The sequence below is a fragment of the Nuphar pumila genome, chromosome 7 (genome assembly GCF_984573655.1).
Source record: "Nuphar pumila chromosome 7, dmNupPumi1.hap1.1, whole genome shotgun sequence".
Taxonomy (NCBI): Eukaryota; Viridiplantae; Streptophyta; class Magnoliopsida; order Nymphaeales; family Nymphaeaceae; genus Nuphar; species Nuphar pumila.
Genome location: NC_143255.1, coordinates 39,836,715 through 39,859,472, shown reverse-complemented (window position 1 = coordinate 39,859,472; position 22,758 = coordinate 39,836,715). Strand labels below are relative to the sequence as shown.

Sequence of the window (22,758 nt, the reverse complement as noted above, 5' to 3'; positions counted from 1 at the left end):
TTCTGCCGCGTGTCTTCTTCACCTCCAGCTGTCTCCTGACGCACCTGCTTACGCCACCACTCCCCTCTCTCTTCTTTTCTGCCTTTTTATTCACCGTAGCCTTCCACCATGAAAGACTTCTTCGATCGGTTCTCCCACTCCAACACTAATCTCTCTCTCTCTCTCTCTCTCTCTCTCTATAGAGAATCAAGATCAGATATTTTCATCTATTTTAGTTATTCGAAGCATATAATTAAGGAATCCATTTCTGTTGTTGCTTCGATCTGGTTCTGATATTTGATGGACAAAGGTGGTGGTCTCAGCATCGCTTCGGACTCCGGCGTGTTCTTCCTGACCAAGCCGGACGCGCTCGACCCGTTCCGCAGCGCCAAGAAGAAGCGCGAGCCCAGCTCACTCGGTTCCGACGACGGGCGCGTCTTCGGCGAGATGGATTTCTTCTCCGAGAAGAAGTGGTCCGGCCCCAAGGAGGTAGATCTCAAAGTGAAGAAGGAAGATTCCAGTGCACCGCTGGAACATCACGTCAATGTGAGTGATCTATCTGTATGTTTGTGTATTTTCTCTTTTTTGTCTTTTCACGTTCCGTTAGTCCAATCAATTCGTTCGATGATGTCCAATCAACTTTTCTTTTCATTCATCCTTCTTGATGTTTGTTTCTTGATGACCAAGCAATTGGATTTTTAGTATGATCTTGTTCTGCGAATTATTTCCAATTTCATCATTAGTATCTTTCAGAACTATTATCCGATTGATTATTCCTAATATGTAGGTGATCATTGAAACAATTCAAAATAATGGACTAAAATTAGTTTTCTCTTTATGGCTACAATTAGACCGGGTTACGCCTTCTTACCTCAAACACCGGAAGCGATCAATCGAGCGTCGTTGACGATTGTTTGCATCCCGATCACGAAGAGAAGAAGGCGAATAGTGAGGTAATTGAGTGCTAATGCTTAATTAATGATAGGAAGTATCAAAAGAAATGGTTTCTGACACAGTTTCAAAGCAAATGAAAACAAATTGATCTGATGAAGGAATTGAATTCTGAAAAATCTGATCTTCCTTTACAGCTTTTGATTCTCAGAACAGAAGTCAAACGGGTGAACGAAGAGAATCAACGTTTGCGAACCATGTTTCATCAAGTGAGCACCGACTACAGGAGCCTGCAGATTCAGGTTGCGTCACTTATGCAGCACCACAGTCAGCTAAAAGCCAACGGAGTACAGGAACAGGTTTGCAGCATACTACCAATCCTAACTCATCATTTTCTTATTCTTTATTTATAATTAGATTGAACCCACGACCACTACATGAATATGTTCACCATCTAATAAAGGGTGTAGATGGGGGACGCCATTGATGATTTATGTATCATCCTTGATATAACCAACTACATCAATTAAAAGAAAAGGCACAATCTAAGCTTAATGAGAATGAGAGTGATTAGATTGTATTGATTATAATCAATTCCCATGATCAAAATAAAAAAGCTCATTCTTGGTGCAATTACTATATTTCAGATAGGAGAAGAAGATAAGATGGGCGTTAAACTCATAGAGTCTGGATCAGAGAGGCCGATCATTCCAAGGCAATTCATGGACCCAGGCCCAACATCAGGTGCGGCGGACACTGAGGAGACCTTGCAGTCTTTGTCTGAGGAAGAACGGAGCCATGATCAGTCGGCATCACCAGTGAACAATATGGAAGTGGTATCAAGAGAGATTGTTTCAGTGCGTAGTCCTGAACACTTGAGAGAGGAGAGCCCAGATAGGGCTTCACAAGGCTGGGTCCCTAACAAGTCCCCCAAGTTGCACCAGGCCACAAAGAGTGTTGAGCAAGCCACGGATGCCACAATGAGGAAGGTTAGAGTTTCGGTTCGCGCGATATCAGAAGCTCCCATGGTAAGAGTTTGTTCTTAGTTTTACATAATTAGTACTAATTGTTTGCATGGCTAAGCTCACGTAGATGGGATAAGGTTTAACGATAATCGATAATGGATACGATAATCATGATAATTGATGATTTTATATATGAATTGATAATTTAAATTTGATTTCTGTCTTTTTCAGATAACAGATGGATGCCAATGGAGGAAATATGGGCAAAAGATGGCAAAGGGGAATCCATGCCCGCGAGCATATTATCGTTGCACCATGGCAGCCGGCTGTCCCGTGCGCAAACAAGTGCAGAGGTGTGCAGAAGATAGAACAATCCTGATAACTACTTACGAAGGGAATCACAACCATCCTCTTCCCCCAGCAGCCATGGTCATGGCATCCACAACGTCGGCCGCTGCGTGCATGCTGCTCTCTGGATCGATGCCGAGTGCCGATGGGCTCATGAATTCCAGCTTCTTGGCTCGAACACTGCTGCCTTGCTCATCCAGCACGGCCACGATCTCAGCTTCGGCTCCATTTCCCACCGTCACTCTCGATCTAACGCAGTCGGCAAACCCATTAGGTTTCCAGAAGCCTGGTTCAGCACCATTCAATCTCCCATTCGGCAATGCAGTACCGCAGCCGTTCGCAGCAGCACCACCAGCCCAATTGTTCGGGCAATCCATTTACAACCAATCGAAATTCTCTGGCCTGCAAATCTCCAGTGGCCTGGAAGCGGCAGTGGCAGTGCAGCTAGGCCAGCAGCAGCAGCAGAACCCATCATTGGCAGATGCAGTGAGCGCAATCACAGCCGATCCCAATTTCACATCAGCGTTAGCGGCAGCAATCACTTCAATCATTGGTTCACAGCAAAATAACCACCAAAGCAACACCACCAACAGCAACAGCAATGGCTCTTTACAGCAGAATCTTGCATAGAAGAAGAAACTTGAAGCTGGATTTTACTGTTACCATTATTTTTTGAAAGAATATAATTACCAATATCCCTATCACAACTTTTCAGCTTTTTTTTTGAAGGAAATAGCTACATCTCATTTGACCATTAAATAAAGATGATACCTATTTCTTTTTCTTTTTTTTCACACAAGAAAAAATTGTGTACAGATTGTTACAAGTACCAACCTTGGGATGATGCCTATTATTTCCAAGATATAAATGTGTATGGATATTTTGTTCTGGTATAGATGAGAAAAGTGATGTTTTAATTTTTCTTCCACCCTTTCTCTTGATGCTATTAATGTATCGATGAAATTTTTTCACACAGCTGAAGTTTGTTTCATGTGTATCAGTTTTTCCTCAAATTGTACATTAATTGAAACAGAGTGGAGGATAAGTCATAAGGCGATATTGACACGTAAGAGGCTGGAAAATCTCATCTTTGCTTTTACTTCTTTGTTAAGAAATAAAAGAGAGAGAGAGAGAGAGAGAGAGAGAGAGAGAGAGAGAGAGAGAGTTGTTTAAAGTATTGACTCTTGAAGTTGGTAGACACAAGAGGCAGCGCATTGACCGGACGGCTAAGACCATGGAAAGTGCAGGTTCTGATTATATTATTTTAGATTAAAGAACTAATTAATCTGCCCAAAGTATTGGTCAAAGGATTTTTTTAAAGGCAAGCTGGGTTAGGCAGACCCCTACCAGATATACAACTATACCATTGGGTTTTGAACCTGCAACGCCCTTCATACAAGGTGATGTGCACTAACTGCTCTCAGACAAGTAAGAAAATCCCGATCTTTTTAGAATTGGACTATTGTTATAAGTGTTCACTTTCCATGCCAACTAAGGCCCATTGTAGACCCCGTGTGGTCACTCTACCAGAGTCGGTCTTAAGATCCGATAAGGTGGTGATTTGACATTCTTCACCGTTCATTCCTTCATCCACAAGGGCCATGAACTGTGAGGACGAAGCAGGTTATATGTTACCCCCCTCCTCGAACAAGGCATCTCATGATCGAGGGTCCCAAAACGCACCACGTATATAAGCATGTGCGTCTCGTATCCCCATGTTTGTCAGCATCACTTAGTGTTGGAGTTTGATGCCATTGCAAAGACTTAATACCCTTTCCTCCACACCAAAAAACATGATGATTCTAGAAAATGAGTGGTTGTAAAGACTTAAGTACCCCGAAGATGGTTATTTAAGATACAGTCCCTGCACCGAAGGATTATCCGAGAAAGAAATCCCCTCTGGAGAAGACCATGAACATCAACTCTCTCACTCTCTCTCCCTTCTCTTTCTTCTTCTGTGCACATCCAGCAGACGATCTTACATTGCTCCATCAAACACTGATTGACTTGCACACTAACTGTAGCATCGTTCATGATGAGTTATGAAGCCTGATTCAAAGTTTTTGCCCTTAGAGGAGGAGGGTTTGGGGGCTCCTCCAAGAGTGGGTAGCATAGTGTTTGCCCTTACAGGAGGGGGGTTTGGGGGCTCTTCCCAGCGTGGGTAGCATAATTCAACTTAATGAGTTATGGAACCTGATTTAGAGTTTTTGCCCTTACAGGAGGGGGGTCCAGGGGCTCCCCCCGGCGCGGGTCACGCTGCGCGGTCAGCAGGCGGGAGTCTAGGGAGGGTGCCCTTGCGAGGGGAGGCTCGGGGGGCAGCGCCCCCCAGACCAAAATTTTTTGGGGCCTTTATATGATCTCTTTTATAAATCACTACTCTCTTATCTGATTTTCACTATAAATCGCTACTCTCTAATTTGATTTTCACTGTAAATCGCTACTCTATGGTCTGATTTCTACTGTAAATCGCTACTCTCTGATCTGATTTTCACTGTAAATCGCTATTCTCTGGTCTGATTTTTACTGTAAATCGCTACTCTCTGATCTGATTTTCACTGTAAATCGCTACTCTCTGGTCTGATTTTTACTGTAAGTCGCTACTCTCTGGTTTGATTTTTAATGTAAATCGCTACTCTCTGATCTAATTTCTACTGTAAATCGCTACTCTCTGGTCTAATTTCTACTGTAAATCGCTGCTCTCTGATTTGATTTCTACTATAAATCGCTACTCTCTGATTTCATTTCTATTGTAAATCGCTACTCTATGGTCTGATTTCTACTGCAAATCACTACTCTCTGATCTGATTTATACTGTAAATTGCTACTCTATGGTCGGATTTTTACTGTAAATCGCTACTCTCTTATCTGATTTTTACTGTAAATCGCTACTTTCTGATATGATTTCTACTATAAATCGCTACTCTTTGGTCTGATTTCTACTGTAAATCGTTACTCTATGATCTAATTTTTACTGTAAATCGCTACTCTCTGGTCTGATTTCTACTGTAAATCGCTGTTCTCTGATTTGATTTCTACTGTAAATCGCTACTCTTTGATCTGATTTTTATTGTAAATCGCTACTCTATGGTCTGATTTCTACTGTAAATCACTACTCTCTGATCTAATTTCTACTGTAAATCGCTATTCTTAATTTTTTTGGGGGCCTTGTATAAATTTTTTCTTTTCTTTCCCTTTTGTAAATATTAAAAAAGAGCAATAAAGTGTTTTGTTTAATCGTGGTGCTCATGTTTTTTTCGGTTGTTTCTTTCTCGAGGTTTTCATAACACCCTTTCCCATGATATTTTTAATTTTTTTTGCTTTGCGATTTTTGTCATGATGGGAAAGCCGGAGGTTGTACTCCGTTGTAGGTGTACTAGAGGAAGATTCTGTTGTAGGTGTCCCTTAAAGGCGGAGGAGGAGCCACCATAGTCGGTTGCCCGCTAGACGAGAGCAGCATTCCCGCCACTACTAGTAGAAAAAGGATGATGGTCACCATCGGATTGTCGGCTCTTTGCCTCCCTTGATTTCTTTTCTAGAGAGAGAGGCTTTTACAGTGTTTTACGGAGAAGAAAAAAGAACAAGATGACGATGAAAAGTTCAAACAAACATTTTTGATGGCTCAGGTTCATTTTGCCGGATCACCATCGGATCGCCGGCTCACCATCGTTTCGCCGGATCACCATCGGATCGTCGGCTAAGGTTCATTTCACTGTGTAGACTTTGAAGAGTCAACATCATCATCGACTTTCTGGATGGAGGACATGTTTGTCCTTTTTTTGAACCATTTGTTTTTCTTTTTTGAATGAAGGATATTTTTATCATTTTCTCAAACCGTCGTTTTATGGCAAGAAAGGGTACTTAAGTCTTTGCAACCGCACCAGACTCCAATGCTAAGTGATGTCAACATACACGAGAATACGAGCCCCATGTGCTTATATACGTGGTGCTCATTCAGACCCCCGAACACAGACGTGGGATTCAATGAATCATCGGGGGAGAGCATACACCACCCTCTCCTGTGAGGATGACAAATTAAAAAAGTGATTTGGCAGATCACTTTTTTTTTTTTTGAAGGCAGGCTGGGGTTAGGCAGACCCCTACCCAGTTATACAATTATATCATTGGGCTTTGAACCTGCAACGACCCAACACAAGGTCATGTGCCACTAGCTGCTCCTATACCAGACAAGCTGAGCCCCCATTGGTATTTGGCAGATCACTTAATCAGCACTTGTCGGTCAGGACCTAAACCTAGGGATGTGAACAGTTACAATCCAGAATAGCCAAATACAAGAGGATTCTGATCAGAATTGGATTTCAAACCGTAAAAATTGAAAATCCGCCATCCTGGATCTGACGGACTTGCATCTCTACCTAAACCTCATGACTTCAACTCTCTTTGTGATCATAGCCGTGACAGATATGGAGCAGCATTGTAAGTTGTAAGGCCAGTCCATTGTCTCGAAGTTTACCAATGTTAATTAGTAGGGTGTCAATAGGTCGGATCTGGTTCAGACCCAGGTGAATCCGAATCTGGATCTGTTTCTAATTGAACTTCTTCTTTTATTGCCAAACCCTAAGGGATTTGGTATGGGCTGGGTCTGAGTCAAACCAGACACATTGAAAGCCCTCACTGTCAGGTGAACCCAATTAAGACTAGATCCTCGTGAGCTTCTCATCATCAAGTAAAAAAAATGGACCGTTCCATGGGTAGGTGTGATTGTAATTTATTTCTACTTAACCTTCCCATAAAAGTCAATCAATTTCTTAAACTACACACAAAGCACTTTGATCATATGTGGCAAGTTAATAGCTGACGTACTCATCAATACAAACCCACGAGGGCTCCCCAGTAGGAGCGATTTGAGATCCTCAAGTTGAAAAGATGTTACAAGTTCAAAACTCACAGGTGCATTCCTTGGGTTAAGGGGACTTGAAGTTTTTTGCACAAATGAGTTTACAGTGAGGTGTCATTGTTCGTCCCCTCCATCTCAGATAAGACTTGGTCTTTTTTTTTTTTTGAGTTCTTACAATGTTGCAAGTATCGGTGTGTATCGGGATGATCGTATTTTCAGAAAATCAATATGAAACTGGCCTGAAGCAGCTAATTTTAAAAAAAAAAAATCTGAAAAATAGTTTAAATAGATTTTAAAAATAGAAAAAAGTGAAAAAAAGGCCAGTCTCTAAGATAGTTCTATACATATAACCAGTAACAAGAAAAATAAATTCAATAGCTAAATGATGGGCAATATCGGTCCACCTAACCTAACAGATAGGAGATTGTTTTAAATCTGCCCCTCCACGTGTTTGATAAAACAACTAAGGCCCAGCTGAGTCAAACGGTGCTTGAGCTTGACCTGAGCTGAGCTTAAACAGAGACTATTCAAGCTTGAGCTAAGCTTAAACATTTATGTAAGTCGATGAGTGAAGCCTATACAGCGCAGGTTTGGCTTGATCTTAGCTCGTGTGCAGCCCTCTAACTACTTAGGAATTGACCAGAAGCATAAAATAAATGAAGTATACATTTGAACTACCAATTTATTGGGTATGAATGAGGATCTAAAATTTTTTATGTATGGTTTTTTATAAATAAGCCAAGTAACTAAAATGCGGACGTATGTCCTGTATATATAAAAGAACCGGTTTTGTTATACTGCTAACTTTCATAATCAGCTACCTAAAGCACATCCAATTCTATCCATTAATTTTTTTGGGCACTTGACACAAGGGACGTTTTCGGTGTTGATTGAGTCTGAACCTAATTGTTAGGCAAGTCTGACTACTGGTCCGTTAGGGTAATTTTTTTTTTCTTTTTTCTTTTTTCTTTTTTCTTTTTTGACAGAGAAAGCTGGGGGTATGGCAGACCGCTGCCAGTTATACAACCATACCATTTAGGGTTCGAACTTGCAACGTCCCAACACAAGGTGACATGCACTTATTGCTCCTGCGAGGCAAGCAGAGCCCCCCCGTTGGTTTGTTATGGTAAACTTCGCTAAAGGATCAGTTGGAATTTTATTTTCAGGGGAGTCCATGGGATAAAAGAATCTACGTTGGATACCCCACCAGAGTTCGACATGTTCTGTAAGGTTAGATTTACTTAGAAAAACATGATTAATAAGATATTGTTTGTTTGAAGTCATTGATACTGTATGCACATCTGCATCAAAGACTTATCTCTCTCTCATATATATATATATATATATATATATATGGTAAGATCAACTTAGGTTGGCTTAAAATTAAGAACTTTTACATAATAAACCAATGATTTTTTTTCGAAACTGGTTTTCAAAAATGATGTGTCTCCTCATGTCCAAAATTGCAAATAACCAGAATTATCCCTTTTACTCTTCACATGCGAAATTGATGAAATTTGCACGATATATATCATTCCGCTCCTCAGGTGCATGCCACATACTCTCTCTAAAATTGAGGTTCGCACATTTTTTTGAAAGAATATATATAATTAGCTATCACAACTGTTCATATTCTTTTTTTTTCTTTTAAGAAAACAACTACATCTCATTTTCATATTTGTCTATTTATCTATTATAAATAAAGTTGATACCTATTTCTTTTTCTTTTTTTTCATTCACAGAAGAAAAAATTGTGTACAGATTGTTACAAGTACCAACCTTAGGATGACGCCTGTCATTTCCAAGATATAAATGTGTATGGATTTTTTGTTTATGTATAGAGGAGAACTTTGATGTTTTAACTTTTCTTTCACCCTTTCTCTTGATGCTATTAATGTATCAACAAGTGATGAAACTTTTTTCCACCGTTGGAGTTTCAACGTGTATCAATATTTTTCTCAAATTGTACATTAATTGAAACAAAGTAAACAATAAGTCATAAGGCGATATTAACACGAAAGAGGCTGGAAAATCTTATCTTTGTTTTTTCTTCATTGTTAAGAAATGAGAGAGAGTTGTTTAAAGTATTTGACGGTTGAAGCTGGTAGACACATATAGCTATGACAATTGCATTGACAGGAAAGCTAAAACCATTCTTTAGAAGGGTTGAGAAGAAAATGTTTTGTTTCATATAGCTAGTCCTAATCAGGGGCTTTTGAAAGCTATGGAATCCAAGCAGCAAGCAGGCTTCTCAACAAAGAGACAAAGCAACTATCATGCTGGAAAATGAGGTCCAACCTAAAACAACATTTCTTTTAGAAAAAAAGGTTTGATTGATAAGTCAAGAAAAAGAGCACTCTCGATATTAAGTCATAATGGCAAGAACTCTAACAATCTAATCTAAAAAACAAGAACAACCAACTAGTATAGCTAGATTTCTTTCCTAAAAAATACAAGACTTTTAACTTTTTATACAGAATGAAAAAGACAAATCAATTTACTTCTACTTAACTTTTTATATTAAGTTCATGGGTAGGTGTGATTCTAATTTACTTCTACTTAACCTTTCTATAAAACTCAAATCAATTTCTTAAACTACACACAAAGCACTTTGGTCGTATGTGGCAAGTCAATAGCTGATGTACTCACTACAAACCCACAAGAGCGATTTGAGATCATCAAGCTGAAAGGATGTTACAAATTCAAAACTCACTGCTGCATTCTTTGCCACCAGGCCCAATAATGCATTCCTTGGGTTAAGGGGACTTGAAGTTTTTTGCACAAATGAGTTATACCAGCGATGAGTGAAGCCTAAACAGCGCAGGCTTGGCTTGATCTCAGCTCGTGTGCAGCCCTCTAACTACTTAGGAATTGACCAGAAGCATAAAATAAATGAAGTATACATTTGAACTACCAATTTGTTGGGTATGAATGAGGATCTAAAATTTTTTAATGTATGGTTTTATAAATAAGTCAAGTAACTAAAATGCTGCCGTATGCCCTGTGTATATATATATATATATATATATATATATATATATATATATATATATATATATATATATATATATATATATAAGGACGGGTTTTGTTATACTGTTAACATTCATAATCAGCTACCTAAAGCACATAGAATTCTGTCCATTAATTTTTTTGGGCACCTGACACAAGGGACGTTTTCAGTGTTGATTGAGTCTGAACCTAATTGTTAGGCAAATCTGACGACTGGTTCCCTGCCTTTGTTAGGGTAACTTTTTTTTTTTTTTTGACAGAGAAAGCTGGGGTATGGCAGACCGCTGCCAGTTATACAGCCATACAATTTAGGGTTCGAACTTGCAACGTCCCAACACAAGGTGACATGCACTTATTGCTCATGCGAGGCAAGCAGAGCCCCCCGTTGGTTTGTTATGGTAAACTTTGCTAAAGGATCAGTTGGAATTTTATTTTCAGGGGAGTCCATGGGATAAAAGAATCTACATCAGTTTTGAATTGGGTCAGCCAGCTGCCCCATATTGTAGAGGATCATTGCTCGCTGTTAGGTGTAGGGCGGCAAACAGATTGGATATCTGATTGGAGTCCGACATGTTTTTTTCTGGATTTGGATCCTTTAAGTCATTCGGAGATGATTCGGATCTTTTCAATTGGATTACTTTTGGATTCGGATCAACATTTCAAGTGGGATCTCGAATCGATCTGATTCAAAATTTGACCAGATTAATTTTTTTTAATGTAAATATCTTGTTTTTGTTCTTTTTCTTTTTTTTTCCTGGATCGAGTATTACGACGTATATTTTAGTTTTGAAATCAACCTCACTTCCTCCAATCTGGACTCGGATTTACTGTTTACATTTTGGATTTGAATTTGGATCTGGCAAGATCTAGTCTGAGTCTAACCTGTTTGCACCCCTTTAGGTGCCTTTGTCGCCATGGGGATCAGAGGGTGGCTACTTCTTGCATAAAAAGTAGAAGGGTAGGACTTGACACCAGTACTTTCGTCCCAGCACCTAAGCAACTCATCTCATGGCTCGGCTTGGTCTAGATCGTTGTGGACTCGAGCATGATCAGGTCATGCAGATGGTGAGCTGAGCCATGAGTCGCACATCAAGCATAAACAAGTCAAACACGAACACAAGATTAAGTGTAACGTGTTACAGAAAACATCTTTGACATGGTTGGTTTTAGACTTAAAGAGTACATCTATAGGTTTGGATTCATCCTTCAGTTCTCAACTTAAAAAAAATTATATAAACCATCATGTACGAACCGGCTAGGGCTCGGCTTGTCTGGCCTACATTGAGATCAGCTCTGGTAGACACAAGCCCAAACTTGAGCTGGGTCTTATGGTAAATGGTCCGAACCCAAACATGGTGTTTGGGTTGGCGTTGATCACATGGATGAAAGGCATCCAAGGCAACTTCTATGCATATTCCTCTCTCTCTCTCTCTCTCTCTCTGAACTTTGGTAGCCCCTGGCGCATGTTTATTTACTTGTTCTAGCTTCATCAGCTCCCATTGCATTCATCGCTGCCGTTCATTTTCCAAGCGACACAACCCACTATATTGATGCTTATGACGTCATCATCCTCAACAGCTTCCCTTGTTGCCGTTGACGTGCATGATGGACGGTGATTATGCCAAAACACCCATGAATGGTGATTTGGCATATCACCAAAAAATCTCTTATGCGATTTTGTTTCTAATAAAAGGCTTAAATGTTGTCAACTATACTGTCATGGGATTGGGTATCTAACCCATTTGGGTGCACCCAAACAACAAGAACTCGTGTTTGGATGTGGTTAGTTTGGGTTAAGAAAATGGAATCTCAAACCAGGCCACATAATTTAGAGTGTATTTAGAATTTGTTTTTTTATAAAAATATAGAAGAAAACATTCAGGTCAGATCTGATAAGCTCAAACCCGACCCACATGCTACTCAGGTTTTGCTTCATTCACATTTTTTATGTCCATACCAAAATATCTGAGTTAGGATCGAGTTGGATACTTGAGATACGCCCCACCAGTTGACAGCCCTATTGGTAACTTGTTACCAAGTTTCAAGCTTGGCCATGGTGGCTTTACATGCTAGGAGCATGTTTGGAAGTGAGAAAGATGTAGGAAAAGTAATATGAGGTATAAAAACCGTATGGTTTTTTTGACTTTTTCAAACGAGAGAAACTTTCTCTTTGAAAGAGTTTTTCCAAAAAATACACTTTTTGATAGGAAACATTCCTCCACATCTATGAGGTGGGGTGGAGGAATGTTTCTTACCAAGAAAAAAAATTATTTTTACACTATCCACCACTCATCTCACCACCACCACCACTACCCACCATCCATCTCATGCTACAAAAACAAGGGAAAACCTTTCATTCTTGAAAAGTTATCATATCAAAACTTCTCACAAGCAACATTTTCCTCTTCTTATGAGAGTTTTTCTCGCTTCCAAATGTGCCCTAGATGTATCTAATCATCACAAAAACATTGAAATTCAATTCTCAGAATTGGATTCCCTTGTTTAAACTAAGAGATAAATTCTTGAGCATTTCAGGGAATGAGAATCCTATTATTTATAAAGTGAAACCAAACAAAAGAAAGAGGAATTGAGAGGAATAGGATTTGAATTTTGTCCAATTCCCTGAATCCGAACATATCCTAAATGGAGAACAGATTCATCCTACATTTAATCCTAGCCTAATATATATATATATATATATATATATATATATATATATATATATATATATGATACTGTACCTACAATCTAGTTTGTATTTCACGATAGAGTTGTTTTTGACACAATCTAACCTCATAGATGTGTTCAACATGCTCGACTTAATAGGAATCACTCTTGGATCATGTTTTTCCAAACTGCCCCATACTCTTAAAAAAGATATTTGCTTGTGTTTCTTACTTAATCTAAACCTGAAAATGTGATTTACATTGCTTATTAGTAGAAAACAAGTATTAGTTGAAACATTCTTCAAGTTTATGTGTTTTTAGCTCCACAAAAAGATAGGTATAATCAAGCAAAAAACACATGCAAGTTTTTTAAAAAGGTTCATATTATACAAAAAATAAATTAACTAAAGATTAAAAAAAATTGTTTTGATCTAAAACATGGTTCTTAATAAATAAGTAATGATAAATCTATTTATAGGTTTGATCAAGCAAAAAAACACATGCAAGTAGGTTTTTTAAAAAGGTTTAGAATGATAAGGGACATAAGTGGTTTGGAACCTATACATTACCATATATATATATATATATATATATATATATAGAGAGAGAGAGAGAGAGAGAGAGAGAGAGAGAGAGACAAAAGAAGATCAACATTAATACTCATGAAGATCAACAAAATGTTGAACCCATGAACCGAACACAGAAGAAACAAAACTAAAATATAGAAAAAACAAAGCTAAAGAAAAGAAACTACAGGCAACTAGCAACAAAACAACAAAGCCTACTCAACCAGGATCCGCAGGATTAGAAGAAACCACTGCTGAGTGAACGTCGTTCAGATGAGAGGAGAGGTCTCTAAGATGCATACGTAATATTGCATATACATCAACCAGGATTTTATGGACAAGATGATTAAAGATGACCGGAATTTGACGGAAAGTAGCATCATTGCGTGCCATTCAAACAAACCACCAAGTAGTAAGCAACCATGTCTTCCAGATCAGTCTCCACCGCTTGCATCGTCTAATTTCAATAGGGCCCAGGAGAAGATCAAGCGCAAAAGACTCTTCTATGACAATTACGTTTGGAGATCTTAACGTCCTATTAAATAGGGCCACAAAGATTGGGCAGGACCAAAATAAATGAAAAGTAGTTTCTTCAGCAGCTTGACACAACACACACCAACTTGGAAACTGAAAGCCCAACTTCTTTAAATAACTGTGAGTCTGAACCCTATCATGCAAAATTAACCAAGCCAAGAACCGAGATCTTGGAGAAGGGCCCTTACCCCATAACGCACACTCAGGGAACCAATCTGCCCCTGGGGGGAGCAACGATCTATACACTTTGTGGGTGTGGAACACTCCATTTGGAGTAATCGCCCATTGCAACCACTGATCATAATTTCCAACATCCCCAGTTTGATCTCTGAAGGACGATAAGGTTGTCAGCCACATGCTTCGCAAGTGCGAGATCGCCAGACCCCGGGTTCCATGGCGAAAAAGAGATAAATCAGGAGCACCATATTTAGCATGGAGCAAGTGAGCACATGGAGAGCCTGGTTGATGAGCCATCCAACATTGCTTGGCTACGAGAGCACTACTCCTCTGTCTTGGAGCAAAAACACCTAAGCCAGCCATACGCCTCGGTAACACCATCGTTCGCCAACCAACCAAATGGCGCTTACTCTTAAGTTGACACCCAGACCAAAGAAAATCCGACATTAAACGATAAATTTGCTTCTCCACGCCCACAGGCATCACAAACATTGACATGAAGAATTCAGGGATAGAAGAAAGAACATGTCTGATTAAAGTCAAACGGCCAGCAATGGAGAGATAAGAAGCCTGCCACGAAAGAAGCTTGCTTTTCACTTTTTGAATAGTTGGAGCTCAAGCAGCGGAAGAGAGGCATTTCACTTGTAACGGCAGACCCAAATATGTCATCGGCAACTCAGAGATTGCACAATTAAAAATCTATTTACCCACTGCAAGCATAGGAAACTGAACATTGAACATAGTAAGAGAGCATTTGCTATCATTTAGGGAAAGCCCAAAAAGAGAAAGAAAGAACTGAAAAATAAGCTTGAATCTAAGCATCTGCTGCACGTTTGCTCGCCCAAAAATAATCATATCATCAGCATAAATAAGAATATGATCCGAAAAATCTGGAACATCTAGAGGATCTATCAGGCGTTTCTCCGCAGCACGCTTGATCAACACCACGAGACCCTCAGCAATGGCATTGAACAACAAAGGCGATAGAGGGCAGCCGTGCCTTAATCCACGCCCCAACTTGATCTGGCCACCTCTAGTGCCGTTAATCTTAATCATGGCATGAGCATTAGAGACCAATTCCCTCACCCATCCAGAAAAATGACGACCAATGCCAAAATTGGATAACATTTGAAATAAGAAGGGCCAATGCACAAAATCAAAGGCTGTATGAAAATCCAATTTAAGAGAAAAATAGGGTTGGCCACTAAGATGTAAGGAGTGAATGACTTCAGAGGCCAAGATGAATGAATGGTAAATCCTCTTATTGTGGATAAAGGCGAACTGAGAGTTCGAAAAAATTTGGTGAGCCACGACCTTCAACCTATTAGCCAATACCTTAGCAATCATCCGATAAAGGGCACTCATAACAGAAATCGGGCGAAACCTAGAGATATCAGTGGCAGCATCCTCTTTCGGAATTAAAAAAATAATTGCCAAGTGGGTTTGAATAGGCAATCTAGAGTTGCGATAGAACTCATCAAACATGTTAATAATATCAGGCTTCACACAAGACCAAAAAATTCTGAAGAAATCCACATGAAACCCATCAGAACCTGGAGCTTTCCACCCCGACAGACCTTTGATGGCCCTAAAAATCTCATCTTCAGAGAACCTCATTTGCATAATTCTGGCTTGATCTTGCCGAATCGAACCGACAGAAATAGGGCCAATGACACCCTTCGCAGTAAGTGAAATAGAATATAAATATTTAAAATACTGAGTGACAGCTGAAATAACGTGTTGATTAAGGTACGAAACGCTCCCAATGGTGATTGATGGGACGACATTCCTCCTATGACGATGAGAAGCATATGAGTGAAAAAATTTAGTATTATCGTCTCCGGCCGCAAGCCATTTCACCCTTGCCCGTTGCTTCCATCTAATTTCCTCTTTGACCCTCCAGTTCTTCAAAAGCATTGATAAGTCAGTAGATCTGTCTTGCAAACTCTGCAGGTGAGAATCAGATAGAGACTCTAGGGAAGACATAGTTTGATACAATGTTGAAATCTCTTGCTCCCAAGTAGCCATTTAATGAAATTTAGCCACATCTCGATTATGGAGCCAAGCTTTGATATCCTTAGCGAGACGAGACAACTTCTCATGACACCGGATAGCTGCCCACTACTCATTGGAAGGCTTGTTCCAAGAGTCTGAAATAATAGTGTGAAAGTCTGTCTCTTGGAGCCACCATTGTTCAAAAATAAAACTCCTGGCTTGTTTAAAACCATCCCCCTAAATAGTGATTAACTGACCATGGTCCGAGATAGAGGGAGCCATCAAGACACACTTGACATCGGGAATGAGATCCAGCAAATTTGGAGTGACCAAAACCCTGTCAAGAACTCTGCAGCATGGGCGAATCCGCCTATTCGACCAAGAGTAATGCTCCCCAATAAAAGGAATTGGGTAAAGGTGATGCTGATTAACAAAATCTTGAAAACCTCTCATTGATGGATTGGGAAGAACGAGGTTATTAGAATTCTGGATAAACAAAAGGCAATTAAAGTCTCCCATAAGAAAATGATACTCCCCATTTGATATGACGATCCTATTTAAGTCGTTCCATAAAGCAGGCCTCATGACAGCGTGATTCGGGCCATACACAACAGTGACCACAACCCTCCTGCCACTGTTCTGCAAAGTTAGGGCAACAGACAATGAAAACAGACCAATGTCCAGTTGAGAAATATTTAAAGATTGCTTCCCCAAAATAAGGATACCACCAGCATGGCTGACCGCGGGCTTAAAAAAATAGTCAGCACCCCTCCATATACCAGAGGCAACAGAACGAGAAACTTCATTCATCTTAGTTTCACAGATAGCAATCAGGTCAGACTTCTCCTATCTAACCCAATTAGCCAAAAACGTATGCTTAGATGGGCAATTCAAGCCCCTGATATTCCAACACAGATACTTCATGACACACAATCTGGAAAAATCTGGGGAGCGTGTGGCCTCGTCGACCATCGTGGAGACCTGCCATCGAAAGTCGTAACATTGAGAGGGTTGCTCCTCTTGCCTCTACTACCACTGCTGACATGCTTGTGTCGAACAACCTCCGTATGCTTAGTAGCCCTCGAAGAACCTGAGGAATCACCCCTTAGACCAGAGCCAACATCAATTGAAGGATCTAAGGAGCCACCTAGGATAGTAGAGACTGCCAAAATGGTAGAAACCATATCGACAGTTATATGAATCAACTGCGATGAGGAGAGAGAGATATCAAGCATCAGAGCTGCCTCTTCAACCTCAACACCCAAAGGCGACATAGTGAGGGACTGTCGAGGAACCGATGGAGCGGAATGGAGAGCCACACACCTCCAAAAACTACACACAGAATCAGTGACGGTAGAGGCAGTAGTGGTGGCCTCATTGACGGCTGACGATAAAGAAAAAGGAACAGATAGACCAATAATCATGCATCTGTGAGCCTCAGTGGAATGAGCATTAAACGCCATAATGTGAACCGCCATGTAATCAAAACGCCTCAATGGAAAAATAATGAAGGACGATAGCAAAATTGACCTTTTCCCACCTTTTGCATGGCTGCCTAACCAAGCTGCCAATCCACCTCGAGAAGGGGCCTTAGTCGTGAAAGGTACTGAGTCACTGACAGAGAAATCGTGATGGGCATTAGCATGGGAAATACTGATGGACTTATCACCGGTAGGATAATAATCAAAACTAGTTGCAGTAGAAATCATGCCCCCCCCCCCCGGCAGCACGTTCGACGGTCGTTTGGCAACGTACGCCGGAGGTGATGATATAGCCAGAGCGGTAGGAGGAAATGATTTTTCGGTGAACTGTCTGGGCAGAGCATGTGATAACTGGACCAGGACTCAGATAGTCCCAATCTTGATGGCACGAAAAGAAATCTTCGGCTCCTGAAGATCTTCAATCTGCACCCATGGCGAAAAAGAAGTACGTCGTGAACGTCGCTTAGAGCTCTGACAGACAAAGTGGCTCCCCAACACAGGAGATTTGTGGGAGTAAAGAGGCTTTTCGATTGAATGGTTGTGGGGAACACTTATTCGCCTTCGCTTCCAAAAAGGATGACGACGAGCAAGGAAAGATGAACCACACCTATGGCAATCAAAGCGTTTCTGAAAATTTAGAGAAAAACATAAAGCGCATCACCAATCTCCCGGTCTAGCGCGACGCAATTGAGATCTTGTGTGAAGGGCACAAAAAGAGCGTTGCCATGAAGGTTGAACCTGCTGCCAGCCTCGATCAGTGACCCAATGTGGAAGCTCCCGAAAAAAGAAAGGCGGGTCAAGTAGCGCCATGACAGAACATGCTTCGAGAGGCTCTCTCCTGATGGTACGGATAAATTTTCTGACATCTGAGATATGAAGAGAGCCCGCATCCAAGCATGAATCGAAAAAATCTGAGAGATTGAAAAATAATCGATGCTTGAGTCTGAACGGTACGTCAACATCGAGACCCCACCGTCGAAGGGCGAATGCTGCACCCCAGTCATTAAGTGCATCCTGAATGATATGGAGGGCCCTCCGATTTTCTCCCAAAGAGCGATTAGAAGCAAGACCCCAAAAAACATGCGACGAGCAACTCATGAGTAAGAAAGGATAGAGGGAGAGCACCTGGCTGCCGGTGGGATGGTCGACGGATGCAGTAGGAGGTCGACCTATTCAGCAGTCAAAACGCCAAAGAGCTTGATGCCTGAAGGATGGTGGGCGATTGCAACTGGTGTTGGCTCTGATGCGGTGAGGGACGACGCTGTAGAGGTCCGACGATGGTGGCTCTGATGCGGTGAGGGATGACTCTGCGGTGGCAGGGCGAAGCTGGCATCGGTGTTGCAGCTCAGCAACGTTGGAAGAAGACAGAGGCAACTCCCATGGGAATAACAATACTTGATCTCAAACCACAACGCCGATCGCCGGTGGCTGAGTACCGACGCAAATCACCGGCAAAACCACAACAGCCGTCGGAGGGGAAAGGAGGAAAAGTTAGGCAAGGGCAAGAGAGGGCTGCTACACTGACTCGAATGTCCCCTTCACTGATCACCGGATAAACCTCAGGTCCACAGCAGCAGCGGGAGTTGAAAGGGAGGCAACCAAAGATCTATCGGAGCTGTGGAAGAGGGGTAGAAGGAGCGATGCCGCGGCTGAAGGGACAGAAAATCAACCCTAGGGTTCCGCACCTTCACTGAAAACCCCCAATCTCACGACTGAAATGTTCACACGACTGCGGATTTGTGGATGCGCAAGGTTCGGAAGCAGCAGCGTCGACCTCGCCGGAAACGGCCCCCGGATGTGGATATTCCGACGAAAACCGGTGTGGTTTTCTCGGATCTCCGATGGATCTCGTGGTGGAGGGAAGGATGAGGAGGAGGGACGGTAGATGAAAGGGTGGTGTTTGGATGAAAGGGCGAAAGGGGAGGGACGGTAGATGAAAGGGGAGGGACGAGAGAGAGAGAGAGAGAGAGAGAGAGAGAGAGAGAGAGGGGGGGGATTAATGATACCTGCTTAATGGGTTTTTATGCCCTTCAGGTGTTTTTTTTTTCACAGTTCCAACTCTATAAATGTGTTGGGCATGGTCGATTTACTCGGAATTCACACATGGATCATGTCTTTTTTATTGTAAATCGACCATGCCCAACACATTTATGGAGTTAGAACTATAAAAAAAAAACACGGGAAGGGCATAAAAACCCATTAAGCAGGTATCATTAAGCACCTACGCTCTACTTTCTCTCTATATAGAGAGAGAGCGTAGGTGCTTAATGATACCTGATTAATGGGGTTTTATGCCCTTCTCATGTTTTTTTTCACAGTTCCACTCCATAGATGTGTTGGGCATGGTCGATTTACTCGGAATTCACACCTGGATTATGTTTTTTTATGAAGAAATTGATATTTGGAGCTTCAAAAGTTTATAAAGATTTTGGACTGTTGATTTTTCAAACCTTATAAAAACCTACCCAAGTGTAAGAATCAAACACTTCAAGGGCTGATCCCTATAAAATCAAATACATATATTGTATGGTTAGAATTTAAAAAGTAAAATGAAAAAAACCTGAAAACCTCATTAAGCACGTATCATTAAAACATATATCATTAAGCACCCACACCATATATATATATATATATATATATATATATATATATATATATATATATATATATATATATATATATATATATATATATATATATATATATATGGTGTGTGTGTTATAAGTCATTGGTGTGGATGTGCATACAATATCAATGAGTTGAAACTTATATATGCAATTTGTTGTAGTCACTTTGTTAGAGAGCGACCATTGGATTGTGTTTCTTCAACATAAAAATTACCTTTAATTTAGTTGTGAATATTTGGTGCATTTTCTCGCTGTTGATTTTTGAATCACAAATAATTCTTGTATACCGAATTCTGATAAAAATCATTATCACAACAAACCATTTTGATCATATCTATAAGGTTAGATTTACTTAGAAAAACATGATTAATAAGATATTGCTTGTTTGAACTTATCGATACTGTATGCACATATGCATCAAAGACTATATATATATATATATATATATATATATATATATATATATATATATATATATATATATATATATATATATATATATATATATATTAAGAAAAAATACAAACTATTGAGAGTAACGGCTGATTCAACCTTGAACCAAATCGAGTAGAATTGGTCAAATTTTTTTAAATTTATAAATCATAAAGATCAACAAAAGAAAAAATGTAAAAGAAAGGGGCTAATTGATCCTCGATTCAATCCGAATCAGACAGATTCTGCTTGAGGAAAGCTGAATTGGTGCTCAATCGGCCAATTGTTTGAAATGGACTCGATTTGACCTAAAGCCAAGCAATTTTTTGGCTGAATCGAATCGATCGATTGAGGCTAACAGCACTGCTTCAATTCTGGTAACACTGAATGCAGCACAAGAAAATTTTTTATAGTTTAAGTAGTATAATTTCCAAGATTAATTACTGGAGACAACTTGGAAATCCAACAAACACTCATTTATCTTCTGAATTATCTTCAAAATTAGTATATTATTAACCCGTTCAAAATGCACACCAGTTACACCTTGCCAATTTAATAAATTATGATTTTTTCTCTTCCCGAGAGAACTGCAAGGAAATCACTTCACCCTCTCTTCTTGAATGAAAAGCTTTGCTTCATTTTATTTGAATGGTTGTAGGAGCATTGAATCCACATATATAGGAAGCAATATTGTTGAAACTGAATCATATTGGCCAAACTAGCTGAACTGAGTCCAGTCGAATTGGGCCCATTTCAATTCAACAAAGAGGCTGGTTTAGACATGATCCAACCACGCGCCAAGATTGATAGGATCAACTATGTTTCATAGATTGATAGGAAGCAATACGACCTCATGATGCCCAAAGTGGGATTTCAAAACTAGATAGTGGGAGCTTTAAAAACAGAAAACATATAAGTTGAATAAAATATGACCAAAAATTTGATGGTGTAGCAAAAAAACTGTGGTTCGAATACAAGGATAAAATGGAGAAAGCTTTATGAAATACTCATAAATGTATGCAGGTTTTGGAAAAACTTACAAGATTTGGATTACTAGGGCCAGAGTGGAAGGAAGAAGGTTTTAGACAAATGTATGTGTAAAGATCCACTTGGGATGGCTTAAAATTAAGAGCCTTTACATAAAACCAATGATTTTTTGTTACAGAAAATGATCATACGGTAAAAACTGATGTGTTCCTCATGTCCAAAATTACAAATAACCAGCTTTGGAATGTCATTTTTACTCTTTGCATATGAAGAACTGATGAAATTTGTGCGATATATCGTTTGACTCTTCAAGTGTGGCATATGCTCACTTAAAATAAGTTCCGTGCATTTTCTTTTGTAGACTTCACGAAGTCTGCATAAAATTATATGCAAACTTTTTATTAAACTTGAATAAAATGAGAAAGTTCACATATTTTATGCAGACTTCCTGGAGTTTGTTTATATTTTATGTAGACTCCCTCAAGTTCACCTATATTTTATGTGGGTTTTCTCATCCTCCCTCGTGTTTATTGCTTGAATGTTTAAGATGAACAATTTATCTTTAAGAAGATATTTGTATTCATTGATCAAATCAAGATGATCTTGATCTATTTTTTTTTTCAGATTTTTTATATAGGTGATTAGAAGAAAATAACATAAAATAGATGAAAAATGTGCAACCCTAAAAGATGCAAACATGCTTGTATTCCAAAGTTGAAACTCATAAATAGACATCCTATAAGAGTTTTTGGTTCTCTCAAAAAATAAAAATTAGAAGCATGTATTTTAGCTTTCCAACCACTATAAAAACACAAGTTTTTGAGATCCAATCAAAGAAAAAAAATATGAAAACAGTAATTGTTTTACAAAAATTAATTACATATTTGCAAAGAAGTTAGCATGTACAAAAGGTAGAAAAAGGCTTTTTAAATCCAAATATTTATGATTTTAAACATGAAAGAGAATATCAAAAACTTTAAGATTTTCAAAAAAATACATTGAATTACTCATACAGTACATTTATTTTCCATTTTTTTTACGAGAAAGAAAGAAACCACACCTTTAGTAAGAGACCTATAGACCCCTTGACTCCCAGTGAGATAGAGGGTCTACATGATTTGATCTCAGGGTAGAGCTCGCCACGAAAACAACCAGAACACCCTGTTCAATGAGAGAAGATAGGGCACAATATAATTACATAAAATTTGTGCATTAAGCACCCGATCACCATCAATCAAGTCTT

At 39.7% G+C, this 22,758-nt stretch overlaps 1 protein-coding gene across 2 annotated transcripts; it reads left to right on the top strand.

Moving 5' to 3' along the window:
- Positions 1-152: 152 nt before the first annotated feature.
- On the top strand, positions 153-2,876 carry LOC149832008 (WRKY transcription factor 6-like). 2 transcript variants are annotated; one of them, XM_090012328.1, is made up of 5 exons: positions 153-525; positions 831-932; positions 1,068-1,229; positions 1,518-1,898; positions 2,067-2,876. In XM_090012328.1, exons 1-5 carry the CDS (start codon positions 280-282, stop codon positions 2,811-2,813), a joined length of 1,638 nt encoding a protein of 545 aa, XP_089868454.1. In that variant the 5' UTR covers positions 153-279; the 3' UTR covers positions 2,814-2,876. The 2 variants fall into 2 exon arrangements, with proteins under 2 accessions (XP_089868454.1, XP_089868455.1); XM_090012329.1 differs by lacking the exon at positions 831-932.
- Positions 2,877-22,758: the final 19,882 nt, after the last annotated feature.